The following is a 14,541-nucleotide window of genomic DNA, read 5'->3' as shown; positions in this document are numbered from 1 at the left end:
GTATTAATAATTGTTTTGTTTAAATCTACAGGGGTGAAATTGGATGATGTCTTAAAATGCCAAAAGCAAAGATGAAGCTTTTTATTTTGCTTATCATTTTTGGTGTTCTAACTGTTACCTTGATTTCAAAATGGAAGCATATTTTCGGGCATACTGCTGATTACAGCACTGGAAATCTATCTGAGGGCACACAATCATCTATAAGCAATAGTTTGGATACACACAATACCCCCATGTCTATGAGGTCCATAATCCCCATTAAAAACTCAAGCCATTTTGCGGTGTCTGCATTCATTGATCACAGGCTCAATAAAGCTATTCGAGTTATCAGCATAATCAAAAGAAACAGTATGCAGCCACTTTATTGCCTCTACTGCAACAATGGCAAAGCTTGCGAGTTTACTAAAGCTACAATTAAGATACACAGAGATCATTTTGGCTTCAAATTTGGTGCTTCAGATGTGATGTGCCATGGCAAACACACCCAAAAAGCGACGCACATTGCAATTTCAGTTGATGCAGCTGATAAAGTCTCAGACATTAATAACCTAGACTTCCTGCCAGTAAAGAACAGAGTGAATTATGAATTATTCAAGTACAACTTCACCATCTGTATCTCAAACCTTTTTGGGGACTATAATAATGTTCTGCAGTTTGCTCAAAGCATGGAGATGTACAAGCTTCTTGGTGTACAACAAGTCATAATCTACAACACCAGCTGTGGTTCTGACTTGGACAAACTCCTACAGCACTATAAGAAAGAAGGAATTCTAGAGATTGTGCCGTGGCCTATTGACCAGTTCCTTAATCCATCTGCAGGATGGGATGCCACACTGCATAAAGGGGACCTCCATTACTATGGCCAGTTGGTAACACTAAATGAGTGCATTTATAGACAGATGTATCAGTCCAAATATGTCCTGTTGAATGACATTGATGAGATCATCATGCCCTATAAGTATGCTAACCTTGCATTACTGATGGAGGCGCTGCAACAGGAGCACAAATACGTAACAGTATTTCTCATAGAGAACCACATTTTTCCCAAGACACAGTTTGAAGAAATTGGCAAGTTTCACCGACCAGAATGGAAAAATATTCCTGGTATCAATATTATGGAACACATTTACAGAGAACCAGACAGAAAGAACAGCTTCAACCCCACAAAGATGATCATCAATCCTAGGAACATGATGCAAACTTCAGTGCATTCCAGCCTGAAACACACTGGACAGGTCTATCGGGTTCCTTTCGATGCGTGTCGGATCATTCACGTGAGAACACCACTACAGGGGAGACTTACCAAAGAGCAATTATTTGTTGACACAAGAGTGTGGGACTTTGAGCAAGAACTGATACCAAATGTGGATAGGGCCCTGCAATTATCAGGTTTGTTGAGAAGTCCAGAGTGATACAGGGCTTGTTTTTTTTTATTATTGATTTTGTGCTCTGAAAAGAAAAATCACCAGAACTCTAGCAAGTGAATGAATTTGTTGAATTTCATTAAAAGGTTGTAAGAACCAATAAACTTATCTGTTTTTAACTTTAACATTTTCATAGGCTCAAAAGTAATTGGACAATTGACTGATAATCAGTTTCCTGGCCAAATGTGGCCTGTTTACTTGTTATTTCAAATCAAAGAAAGGTCTGGAGTTGATTCCAAGTGTTGAATTTGTACTTGGTAGCGGTTTATTGGCACTCTCAATATGTAGTCCAAGATGTGTTGATGCAAGGGAAATGGGCCATCATTAGGCTACAAAAATAAATAAATAAATAAATAAATAAATAAATAAATAACAGACCAAACAGAGAAAGCACAAACTTTAGGAGTGGGCAAATCAAGAAGGAGTGTTCAAGGAGTGTTCAAGTCGGGAACACTCAAGAGACACCTACATGAATGTAAATACAGACGGTTTACCTCAAGATGCAAATCACTGGTAACACTCCAGTACAGATAGCACAGATTAAACTTGCTAAAGAAACCTCTATTTAAAAAATAAATAAATAAAAAAAATAAATAAATAAAAAACCTGTCCAGTTCTGATGCAAGATTAACTTGTACCAGAATTATGGGAAGAGAAGAGTATAGAGAAGGAAAGGAAGGGCTCATCATCTGTCAAACATGTGGAGATAGTGTTATGGCATGGGCATGTATGGTTGCCAAAGGAACTGTGTCACTGTTGTTTGTTGATGATGTGACCGTTGATAGAAGTAGCAGGCTGAATTCTGAAGACTATAGAGCTATAGTTTCTGCTCAGATTCAGTCAAATGCTACAAAACTGATATGACGGTGCTTCATAGTACAGATGGATAATGACCAAAAAATACTGCAAAAGCAATCCAGGAGCCTCTTAAGGTAAAGAAATTTAATGTTTTTAAATGTCTGATGACCTCAACCCAATTGAGCATGCTTTTCACTTACTGAAGACAAAGCTAAAGGCAGAAAGACCCACAAACAAGCAGCAACTGAAGGCAGCTGCAGTAAAGGCCTGGCAAAGCATCTCAAGGGAGGAAACTCAGCATTTTGTTATATTCATTATATTACAATATGTCTGTTAAACCCCTTAAATTAAAGCGGAAAGTCTACACTTCAATCACATCTTGATTCCTTCCTTTCGAATCCATTGTGGTGTTGTACACACTGACGCAAAATTACAAAAATTATCAATTTTTTCACTGTCCAAATACTTAGAGACATGAATGTAAATAATATACAGTTGTGCCCAAAAGTTTGTATACCCCTTTCAGAATCTTCTAAATCTTAATACTGTTAACAAAATAAGAGGGATCATAAAAATCCCATTTTGAAAAAAATATTTAGTACTGTCCTGAATAAGATATTTCACATAACAGATGTTTACATATAGTCCACAAGACAAGATAATAGCTGAATTTATAAAATTTCAGTAGTTTACATACATACCCTTGATTCTTAATACTGTGTGTCGTTACCTGGATGCTCCACGTTTTTTTTGTTTAGTGATAGTTGTTCATGAGCCAGTTGTTTGTCCTGAGCAGTTCTTCAGAAAAATCCTCCAGGTCCTGCACATTCTTTGCTTTTCCAGCATATTCTGCATATTTGAGCCCTTTCCAACAGTAGCTATATGATGTTGAGATCCATCTTTTCACACTGAGGACAACTGAGGGACTTGTACACAACTATTACATAAGGTGCAAACATTCACTGCCAATTGGCTGACCGTTCTCAATTCTGCCAAAAGCTAGCTCACAGTCAGTGTGAGGAAAAATTGATATACAGTATCTGATAAAAGTGACTACACCCCTCACATTTTTGTAAATATTTGATTATATCTTTTCATGTGACAACACTGAAGAAATGAAACTTTGCTACAATGTAAAGTAGTGAGTGTACACCTTGTGTAACAGTGTAAATTTGCTGTCCCCTCAAAATAACTCAACACACAGCCATTAATGTCTAAAACGCTGGCAACAAAAGTGAGTACACCCCTAAGTGAAAATGTCCAAACTGGACCCCAAAGTGTCAATATTTTGTGTGGCCACCATTATTTTCCAGTGCTGCCTTAACCCTCTTGGGCATGGAGTTCACCAGAGCTTCACAGGTTGCCACTGGAGTCCTCTTCCATTCCTCCATGATGACATCACGGAGCTGGTGGATGTTAGAGATCTTGTGCTCCTCCACCTTCCATTTGAGGATGCCCCACAGATGCTCAATAGGGTTTAGGTCTGGAGACATGCTTGGCCAGTCCATCACCTTCACCCTCAGCTTCTTTAGCAAGGCAGTGGTCGTCTTGGAGGTGTGTTTGGGGTCATTATCATGCTGGAATACTGCTTACTGATCATGCTCTGCTTCAGTATGTCACAGTACATGTTGGCATTCATGGTTCCCTCAATTAACTGTAGCTCCCCAGTGCTGGCAGCACTCATGCAGCCCCAGACCATGACACTCCCACCACCATGCTTGACTGTGGGCAACACACACTGGTCTTTGTACTCCTCACCTGCTTGCCGCCACACATGCTTGACACCATCTGAACCAAATAAATTTATCTTGGTATCATCAGACCACAGGACATGGTTCCAGTAATCCATGTCCTTAGTCTGCTTGTCTTCAGCAAAATGTTTGCGGGCTTTCTTGTGAATGATCTTTAGAAGAGGCTTCCTTCTGGGACGACAGCCATGCAGACCAATTTGATGCAGTGTGTGGCGTATGGTCTGAGCACTGACAGGCTGACCCCCCACCCCTTCAACCTCTGCAGCAATGCTGGCAGCACTCATACCTCTATTTCCCAAAGACAACCTCTGGTTATGACGCTGAACACGTGCACTCAACTTCTTTGGTCGACCATGGAGAGGCCTGTTCTGAGTGGAACCTGTCCTGTTAAACCGCTGTATGGTCTTGGCCACCATGCTGCAGCTCAGTGTCAGGGTCTTGGCAATCTTCTTATAGCCTAGGCCATCTTTATGTAGAGCAACAATTCTTTTTTTCAGATCCTCAGAGAGTTCTTTGCCATGAGATGCCATGTTGAACTTCCAGTGACCACTACGAGGTACTCACTTTTGTTGCCAGCGGTTTAGACATTAATGGCTGTGTGTTGAGTTATTTTGAGGGGACAGCAAATTTACACTGTTACACAAGCTGTACACTCACTACTTTACATTGTAGCAAAGTGTCATTTCTTCAGTGTTGTCACATGAAAAGATATGATCAAATATTTACAAAAATGTGAGGGGTGTACTCACTTTTGTGAGATACTGTACATATTTTTTTAAACCAGTAAGGGGGTTGAAACTGAAGCAGTAAAACAAGGTGTGTAAATGTGTATATGAGTTGCAGTTTACGTAAACATATGAGCAGAGCATAAGAAAAAATAATGTACTTTGTATGGCACTATACTGTAGCAGATAAACCCATACAGTGATGGCTTAGTTGTGCCTCCCCTTGGCTAGCAACACCAAACTAGCCTAGTTAGAGGAGTTTTATATTTTATTGGTCTGGTAATCCTACAAACAGTGATAACACGAGGCAAGTTTTATGATAAATCCAACTTTTTCCGATCATGTCCTACATTGGCAGTTAATTTACCACAGCTTCCATAAAACAAAACTTTAGGCTACTATCTCAGCTGGGAAAAAAAGCATGGAGTAGAATCTGGGCTCAGCCCCGGATTATTAACAGTCCAGCTAACGCCCCTGCCTGTGACCAATATCAATATCAATAATCTGATATAATTATTTTAATGATACCCATTTTAAAGAAGCCATGGTGGGGGTTCATAGTTGAAACTGAGAAATTTTATACAAAAGCAGATGAATTCTGTTCCTCTTAGCGTGGCAATGATAAACAACTGTCTTGAAGCTGAGTGGTTTATATGATTTGCCAATGCAGTTTAATCCACAGACGGAATGCAAGTTGTTCTAACAAATCATTTGAGAAAACAAACCATTTTTTCTGCCATTAGCAAAAGGTAAAGTAAGCAAAACATGGTATATATGTCCTTGTTCATTCCCAAAAATCTCTCAGTAGACAAACACAAAAGTACTAACAAGAGAAGCACCATATACCCTGTTCCCAGGAAGTACACATCCATCCACATTGCTGTATTGAAGCAGCTAATTTAAACATAGAGTGTGTGTGTGTGTGTTTTTTTTTTTTTTTTACTGGTCCTACAGTAAATAAACTCTCTACAGAAATAAAATTAAATAAATTCTTCATATGTCTGCAGTATTTGAAAAATAAAATAAAAAACCCTAAAAACTGCTTAATTGATAAGTATTCACCAGGGCAGGGTGAATTGAGATTTTGCAGTGATCACAGATTTGAGTTGACTCAGATGTGTCTCTATAAGCTTTGGACAATTAGATTTTTGGCATTTTCCATCCCTCAATACAAATTTTCTCCAACTCAAATTAAATGGAGAATTTTGGTAGACAGCAATTTTCAGATCATGGCTGGATTTAAGTCTGGACTTTGATTTAACCATTCCAAGATGCACACCTTCTTATTTTCAACCCATTCTTTTGTCGTTTTTGCCTTGTTGCTTTGGCTCATTGTCCTGTTGAAGCATATATTTTTACCCGAAATACGGATGTCTGGATGATTGGAACAGGTTCTATTTGACAATTTGCATGCATTTGGCTCCATCCATGTTGCTTTGATTGGCAACAAACGTTTAAAGTTGGAAACTTGTAAAGCTTGTTTAGTTGTTTCCTCAATCTAATGTTTGCATTCATTATTATGCAAGTACCAATACCAGGATTTGCCAAATTGTCTGGATTGTTGCATAAATTATGGTGATGCAATTTTATTCTTATCAGTGAAACTGAATTAGAAAACCAATGTTTTTCAATGTTTTGAAAAACAAAACAGAACAGAAAGGTAAAGCCATAAACTCTTTTGCATTCAGCAAAATCCTTTGCAACATAAAATTACTGTATAACTACTGTACCATTAACAGTGCTTGGTTAAATTATTTATTAAGCGATGCAACTGTATTGCTGTCATAGTCTAATTTGACTTAAAAGGATATAAACAAACAGCAGAAAAAAACAACAACAGTGAGACATACTCAGTCAAAATATTCCACATTATTACTCATTTGGCCAAGTCCAAATTATTCGTTATTTTTGGCCGAGCATGTAAGGCAGCCGAACGTTCTGTGCATTTTTAGTAATGTATTCATTTCTTTAGTATTGCAAGAGAGAAAAAAAAGTAATGTAAGAAGCACTAAAGGGGAAAAAAACAACAACAAAAAAAAAAAACCCCACAATTACGTCAAACGTAATGTTGGCTATGCTAACCAACTGAGCAGTGTTTTACCAGTGCACATAACTCTCAGTAGAAATGCTTGCCTGGGCAATCTGGGCAGTTCCCCCAAAACACTATATTGTTAAGATCATCTGAACTGTCAGCTGCCCCCTGTAGTGTTCAGGGCTCCTGAACCTTTATGATATTGGTACTTGTGAATACTGGGGGGGAAAAAAAGTTTTTCATTTCAATTGCACTAACCTGAATAAATAAACGATCGATTATATATGTGCAATGATGGTATTGGGATAACTGGACTCCCAGCACCCATGGGGAAGTTACAGTGCCCACCAGAATTATTGACCCCATCAATTTAAAAAAAAAAAATGAGCAAAAATGATTGTAGAAAATATAAACTAAAATGTTCTACTCAAACAATGAGAAACAAAATTGGGTAGACTTACTTTCTTATTAAAAGTATTTTCTCTCAAAAATCAAAAAGTACTGACTCTCTGTTTTTGCCATGTTCTGTTTCCCTGTGTATAAATATAACTTTGCATTACCATAGGAAAAACCAAATAACTTTCAGCACAAAAGAGACCTGGTACTGCACAAATCAGGTAATGGATAAAAAAAAAAAAATGCATAAGCAATTTTTAAAAATTACCTTTAAGCCTTATTAGGACTGTAACAAAGTTTATATGTCTGACACAGCTGGAAATTTGCTGTGAAATTTACTAGGAACTGGACCCATGTGCACATTAAGAGGAGGATGGTGAAAAAAACAGCTCAAATATCACAGTTTTAGAAATCCTTTGATTGTCAAATTTGAAAGTCAACTGTTAAACACTACTTTCATACTGAGCTGTTTGGAAGAATTGCAAGAAAGAAGCCCTTTCTGAGACAATCTAACAAAAATGATTATCCAAACTTTACCAAGTGTCATTAGAACTATGACCGGCATGGTGTGTCATGGTGGGTTATGGTCAGATGAGACCAAAATGTTTTGGTCATGCATACAATCAGCACGTTTGCTAACAAAAGGCGACCACAAACAATGAAAAGCATCTGATGTACTGTCTGAGCATCTGATCCAATATGGCAGTGGATCATTGATGCATTGGGGTCTGTGTGGCATTGTGAATTCTGCTAGGTACCAGGATATTGCAGCGCAACCCCTGACTGCCTCTGCCAGGACAATCAGACCTGGCCTAACATATTTCCAAATTAACACAAGATAGACAAAACCATTGTTTTGCAATGAACATGTCAGTCTCTGGATTTGAACCCTACTGAAGACCTGTATAGAATATAAGGGAGCTTAGTTTGTTTTGCAAGGAGGAGTGAACCAACATCCCTCTTAAAGTGTCTCCAACCTTGTAGGATATTACAAGAAAAGACCCAGGGCTGTTATTTGTTGTCACAGACTATTAACTTTAAGGATGCTGATCATTTTGAAAGTAGCATTTTATATAAAAATATGCCCTACTTAAAACTGAGTTTGACGGGGGAAAAAACAAAACCAAAAAAACATACAAATTATCCCTGCATGTTTGAGCTCAAAAAATCACTTATTGCATGTGTTATTCTTTTTATATATTCATTTCTACTCATTTCCATGAAGGGTCCATATAATTATGGAGGGCACAGTATAAGACATGGAGAAGAATCGGATAATGTGAGCTGAGAGAAAGGATAAAATAGTTAATAATTATACACAACACAGGGCAAGTCTAACTGCTTACCCACAATGAGTACTCTTCATCTAGTGAGAACTTTGAAGTAGCATAATACTCTTCAGTCTTTTAATACCCCTTCCTGTTTGGACAGCATCCAAAACAGCTCTGAAGTGTTCAGAATTGTCATGTAGTGCACACTATAAGGACAGCATTGCTGATCATGCACTGTGTAATTCAGTGTCATGTCGATATCTTCATTCAGCTTCGAGTCCTCCAAAGTCATTAGTTAATTATGAATTTACTGAAGACAGCCTGAGCTTAACTAGTGTAAGGTGCCATGGTTATTTGAAACCACAGTTCGTACCAGCACAGCAGTGTGTGTCATGTAGGCATGGAGAGTTTCTTAAGGGTTACTGAAAATACTAAACAGCAATATTTAAACATAATGCAACTATACACACACAAGAGACTCCCAACTAATCTTTCCAGCATGCCAATATACACACTAACAAGGACAACCAGATGGGTAAATGAATACTGGATGCACTGAGAGGAATGAGGTATACTGCCAAGGTTTATATAAACGAATGCGGGCTACGCAGCATGACCTGGATTAAAGTATATTACTATCCCATCTGGGTAATATTAGTGTTCTTGATTTGTCTCCTCTTCCTTTATATCAGTCTCTACGATTATAAGAATAAACGTATGTATCCTTATGAGCAGCTGTAGATGGTTCTCATATTCCTTCACAAGTTGTACGTGTGTTATGAGTGAAGCTATTCCATCTATTGCAATTCTATTTCTTGACTGTGTATTGAAGATTTCCTCAGATCAAATGTCTGTAAATGTCTTTTTCCTCCTTCGTGTGGTTAGAGGTTTCAGGTTCTTCCTCCTTTGTTGTGGTGGGGTAAAGTATTCTGTTTGTGCATTAGGAGTGATGTCATCAGTTAGGACCCATTTCTAAAACAATACACTCTGTCGACGGGCCTTCCCCTGAGCTGAGAGAGGGAGAGAGGGAGAGAGGGAGAGAGAGAGAGAGAGAGAGAGAGAGAGAGAGAGAGAGAGAGAGAGAGAGAGAGAGGTGGAGGAGAGAAATATGAAGACAGTTTTGTTTGAAAAAGAAAGAATGAATATTTCTGATAACATTCACGTTCGACTGCTCTGTTGTTGTACAGGTCATTAGAAATTAGTTTCTTTATTTCTCTTTCAAACATATGCATGGAGCTACCACTCAAACTGTATAAGGCAAGACCACAAAAGTAAAATGTATAACAGAAAATACTATTTTCTATAACTACAATACCTGGTAACACAAAGCTGGTTAATTAGGAAAGACTTCTGGATCTTGTATTTAAAAGGAAGCCTAGAAGCAACATATTTACATTATATACAATAAAGTATTGTTCTGGATTAATCTACAGATATCATATTGCACTGTAAAAATGGTAAATATTTTTGTCTCCGGGGCATAACATACCATTAAGCTTTGGAACACTAAAACCTTTTTTGCTAATTCATGACAACTTCATAATTTGTGAGCTACTACCTTTCCTTTTAACACTTCCATATAATTAATATTAATTCATTAGTAACCTTTGCTGCTAAGAATGAACACTATTCCAAAGGGGGGAAAAAATGCTACAAAGGATTGATAAAATATAACCTTTCATTTTTGTGTAATTTTATTTTAGGGTTAGTAATTATTCGTACACAACATAATTACAATTAATGATTTATTAATTATTAAGCGAAAAGATGTTATTTACCTTGATACCTTAAAACGTACTAATAACTACAGTGCTAGACTGAAAGTAAAGGAATCTGATGCCACCTTGCGGCCCATCTCGCCCTGCTTCCAGCGGTGTAAAAGGAATTGTTTTAATTGTGTAACTTAGGTCTAGATTAAAGTATAGATATATATTTAACAACAACAATATTAAGAAATGCACAACGAGCCATCATAAAATGTTAGCCATACATAATTATCTGCACAAAAATTAACAAAAAATTTGTTGCCATGTTGTGCTTATACTGTCCCTGACTTTTTAGATACAAAAGAAAATGTGTGTATGAACACCTGAAAGAGAATATTTACTTAACTGTCAATCTTGAGATGTGGAAAAAGAAAAAAGGACAGACTGACCAGTGTTAGCAAAATATGGACAGAGAAAACAGGACAATTAAGGGTTTTAATCATTTACAATTATGACAAAGACAAAACACTAGGGTGTAATAGACAGGAAGAAAGGAGAGTGTTTAGTTACCAGAGTGGTATAATGAGTCAGCCCGTAGAGGGGGAAGAGGGGGCTGGATTCAGTTTTGCTCCTTCTCTCTGCAAATATTCCAAACGCATGGGAGCCATCTTTTGGGGCATTGCTTAAAGGGGGTAAGTTGGGCATGGTTTTTTTTTTTTTTTTTTTTTTTAAAGGAGGAATGGACAGCGTGAAAAGGCAAAGCCAAATATTATTTAAAAAAAATTAAAAGTGAGAGAGACAAACATGAAAGACAGGAAAACATTGAGACAGAGTCTTTCACAGAAGATGACAGATGTACACAATAAGAGCCAGATGAATGTTTTGTCATAAAAGCATGTCTATTGAAATCCAGTTGTACAGACACTTTATTCAAAATTTTTTAAAGACTACACTATAGTCCAGCCATTTTTAACGCACCCTCATGGACTCAGAAATGTGAAAACAACATAGTCTAATCTTTTTATATGCTCAATATCCATTGAACTCTGTACATACTTAGATCACCTAACTTCCACAAAAATAATAATGACGTTCAACTGCCATAGAGGAAGTTATTGTGTGCATAAAACACAAATTGAATGCAGCAAATAGGGCTGTACATTTCATTAAATTTTAATTCATATGGTTTAACTGTCCATTTAGTTTCACATACAAGTACAGTTCACAGGCAAACAGGCACGCACACACACACACACACACACACACACCAGTTTATTAGGTACTACCTTTTAGATACACTCATTGGCTATTTCATTTGGTTCACCTATTATATACAGTGCATTCGGAAAGTATTCACAGCGCTTCATTTTTCCCACATTTTGTTATGTTACAGCCTTACTCCAAAATGGACCAAAATGCATTAAATTCACTCAAAATTCTACAATACCCCCCCACCCCTCACCCCTCATAATGACAACATGAAAAAAGTTTGTTTGAAATCTTTGCAAATTTATTTTAAAAAAACAAACAAAAAAAACATTTACATAAGTATTGACAGCCTTTGCCATGACACTCAAAATTGAGCTCAGGTGCATCCTGTTTCCACTGATCATCCTTGAGATGTTTCTACAACTTGATTGGAGTCCACCTGTTGTAAATTCAGTTGATTGGACATGATTTGGAAAGGCACACACCTGTCTATATAAGGTCCCACAGTTAACAATGCATGTCAAAGCACAAACCAAGCCATGAAGTCCAAGGAATTGACTGGAGACCTCTGAGACAGGATTGTATTGAGGCACATATCTGGGGAAGGGTACAGAAAAATTTCTGCAGCATTGAAGGTCCCAATGAGCACAGTGGCTTCCATCATCCGTAAATGGAAGAAGTCTGGAACCAGCAGGACTCTTCCTAGAGCTGGCCACCCGGCCAAACTGAGCGATCGGGGGAGAAGGGCCTTAGTCAGGAAGGTGACCAAAAACCTGATGGTCACTCTGACAGAGCTCCAGCATGTCTCTGTGGAGAGAGGAGAACCTTCCAGAAGAACAACCATCGCTGCAGAACTCCATCAATCAGGCCTGAATGGTATAATGGCCAGATGGAAGCCACTCCTCAGTAAAAGGCACATGACAGGCCGCCTGGAGTTTGCCAAAAGGCACCCGAAGGACTCACAGACCAAAGATTGAACAAAGATTGAACTCTTTGGCCTGAATGGCAAGCGTCATGTCTGGAGGAAACCAGGCACCACTCATCACCTGGCCAATACCATCCCTACAGTGAAGCATGGTGGCAGCATCATGCTGTGGGGATGTTTTTCAGTGGCAGGAACTGGGAGACTAGTCAGGATCAAGGAAAAGATGAATGCAGCAATGTACAGAGTGATCCTTGATGAAAACCTGCTCCAGAGTGCTCTGGACCTCAGATTCATCTTCCAAGAGGACAACGACCCTAAGCACACAGCCAAGATAACAAAGGAGTGGCTACAGGACAACGCTGTGAATGTCCTTAAGTGACCCAGCCAGAGCCCAGACTTGAACCTGATTGAACATCTCTGGAGAGATCTGAAAATGGCTGTGCACCGACACTCCCCATCCAACCTGATGGAGTTTGAGAGGTCCTACAAAGAAGAATGGGAGAAACTGCCCAAAAATAGCTGTGCCAAGCTTGTAGCATCATTCTCAAAAAGACTTGAGGCTGTAACTGGTGCCAAAGGTGCTTCAACAAAGTATTGAGCAAAGGTTGTGAATACTTATGTAAATGTGCTTTTTTTTTTGTTTTTTTATTTTTAATATATTTGCAAAGATTTCAAACAAACTTCTTTCATGTTGTCATTATGGGGTATTGTTTGTAGAATTTTGAGGAAAATAATTAATTTAATCCATTTTGGAATAAGGCTGTAACATAACAAGATGTGGGAAAAGTGAAGTGCTGTGAATACTTTCCGGATGCACTGTATGTCACTTTATAAGAATATAGCCACTGACTGTAAGCACAGTTTGTCAATTGCATGAACAGAAAGGGACAATCACAAGTCCACTGCAGAATAGATATTACTTGGCTGATGTATCAGTGACATGGTAGTGCATGTGTGGCCTGTTTACAATTACAGGCAAATTTATTATACACATCTACTTTGTGTTAGTACAGTTAAAAAAAGGCTCATTGTTTTCTATGCACCGTTGTGCCAGTAGTTCTCTACAGTTGCAAACAAAATCATTCAACTCCCATTGCAAATCAGGTTTATTGTCAAAATTTAGACTCTCAGCTGTTTGCAATGAACAAATCATACAAAAGCAGTTGAAATAGTTAAACACAATGAATACTTCAAGTGGTTTTCCCCAAATTCAACTGAAAATGCAACTTATAATAACATCTCCAGTTTCAAAATTATTCAACCCCCTGAATAGAATCCCTCGCAACAGCACAAACAGGCAAAACAGGTGTTGTCTCAAGCACACCTGATGCAACTAATCAAGGGCTTCATTAGTTGCACCAGGTTTGCTTGAGCTGAAACACATGAAATACCTGAACTGGCTAGGGGCAGAAATGGGCAGAAAATATATGAAATACCTGGACAGGGTAGAAAAAGGAAGCTATCAATGGCTGCAACCAGATTTCTGAGAAGGTAGGTTGTGAAAAACCCTTGAGTGACTGCAAAAGACCTGCAGAAAGACATGGTGGCAACAGGCACTGAGGTTTCAGTGAGCACAGAATGGAGCGTACTAAACGCAGAAGGTTTCCATGCCAGAACTCCAAGACGTACAACCACTAGTGACCCAAAAGAACAAGAAAAGTCTGCTCAAATCATACAAATAAGCCACAGAAGTTTTGGGATTCTGTTTTGTGGAGCGATTAAATAAAACTGGAACTTTTCGGCACGATGGATCAGTGGTATGTCTGGAGGAAGAAGAATGAAGAAAGTACACTGTGTCCACAGTCAAGCATGGTGGTGGCTCGGTGATGCTCTGGGGCTGCTTTGCATCCTCTGACACTGGAAACCTGCAGCGTGTGGAAAGCAAGATGGATTCATTGACGTATCAGGAAATCCTAGGAGAAAACTTCATGCCGTCTGTGAGGAAGCTGAAACTTTGGCGTCATTGGACCTTCCAACAGTACAATGATCCCAAGCATACGTCAAATTCCACCAAGGCTTGGTTGCAGAACTTGTCCTGGAAGATTCTACAGGGCCATCACAGTCACCTGACTTGAACCCCATAGAAAATCTCTGGTGGGATTTGAAGAAGGCAGTTGCAACAGGTGTAGCCCACTAGAAAATGTATATAAGTAAATATTTCAAACCGAATTTAAAACAATATAGATTCATTAAAAATAAATCAGAATGTAAACCAATATACTTTCAAATACGTTATTTGAACCAGTTAAAATGTTTCATGTAGATGATTTCGACCAATTAACACCATTCTACACGGACATCCCG

At 38.4% G+C, this 14,541-nt stretch overlaps 2 protein-coding genes across 10 annotated transcripts in view; one reads left to right on the top strand and one right to left on the bottom strand.

Moving 5' to 3' along the window:
- Positions 1-1,965, top strand: part of LOC108265174 (uncharacterized) — a 3,618-nt gene extending 1,653 nt beyond the window's left edge. Inside the window, exon 2 of the mRNA XM_017467306.3 lies at positions 32-1,965. Coding sequence (XP_017322795.2) covers positions 57-1,412 — 1,356 coding nt within the window. The 5' untranslated portion in view covers positions 32-56 and the 3' untranslated portion in view covers positions 1,413-1,965. The remainder of the gene's footprint in view (positions 1-31) is intronic.
- Positions 1,966-6,425: 4,460 nt separating this feature from the next.
- The window catches only part of LOC108265240 (cyclin-dependent kinase 17), a 51,993-nt gene continuing 43,877 nt past the window's right edge, over positions 6,426-14,541 (bottom strand). For 3 of the 9 annotated variants that reach the window (XM_047155524.2, XM_017467374.3, XM_053680219.1), the window contains 2 exons: positions 10,674-10,741; positions 6,426-9,407 (listed from right to left, as the gene is read on the bottom strand). In XM_047155524.2, coding sequence (XP_047011480.1) covers positions 9,357-9,407; positions 10,674-10,741 — 119 coding nt within the window. In that variant the 3' untranslated portion in view covers positions 6,426-9,356. Of the gene's footprint in view, positions 9,408-10,673; positions 10,786-11,260; positions 14,371-14,541 lie in introns of those variants that run through there. The other 6 variants (XM_047155527.2, XM_017467378.3, XM_047155525.2 and 3 more) reach the window with 5 other exon arrangements.

Source organism: Ictalurus punctatus, chromosome 5, assembly GCF_001660625.3.
Source record: "Ictalurus punctatus breed USDA103 chromosome 5, Coco_2.0, whole genome shotgun sequence".
Taxonomy (NCBI): domain Eukaryota; kingdom Metazoa; phylum Chordata; class Actinopteri; order Siluriformes; family Ictaluridae; genus Ictalurus; species Ictalurus punctatus.
This window is presented reverse-complemented; position numbering and strand designations above follow the sequence as displayed.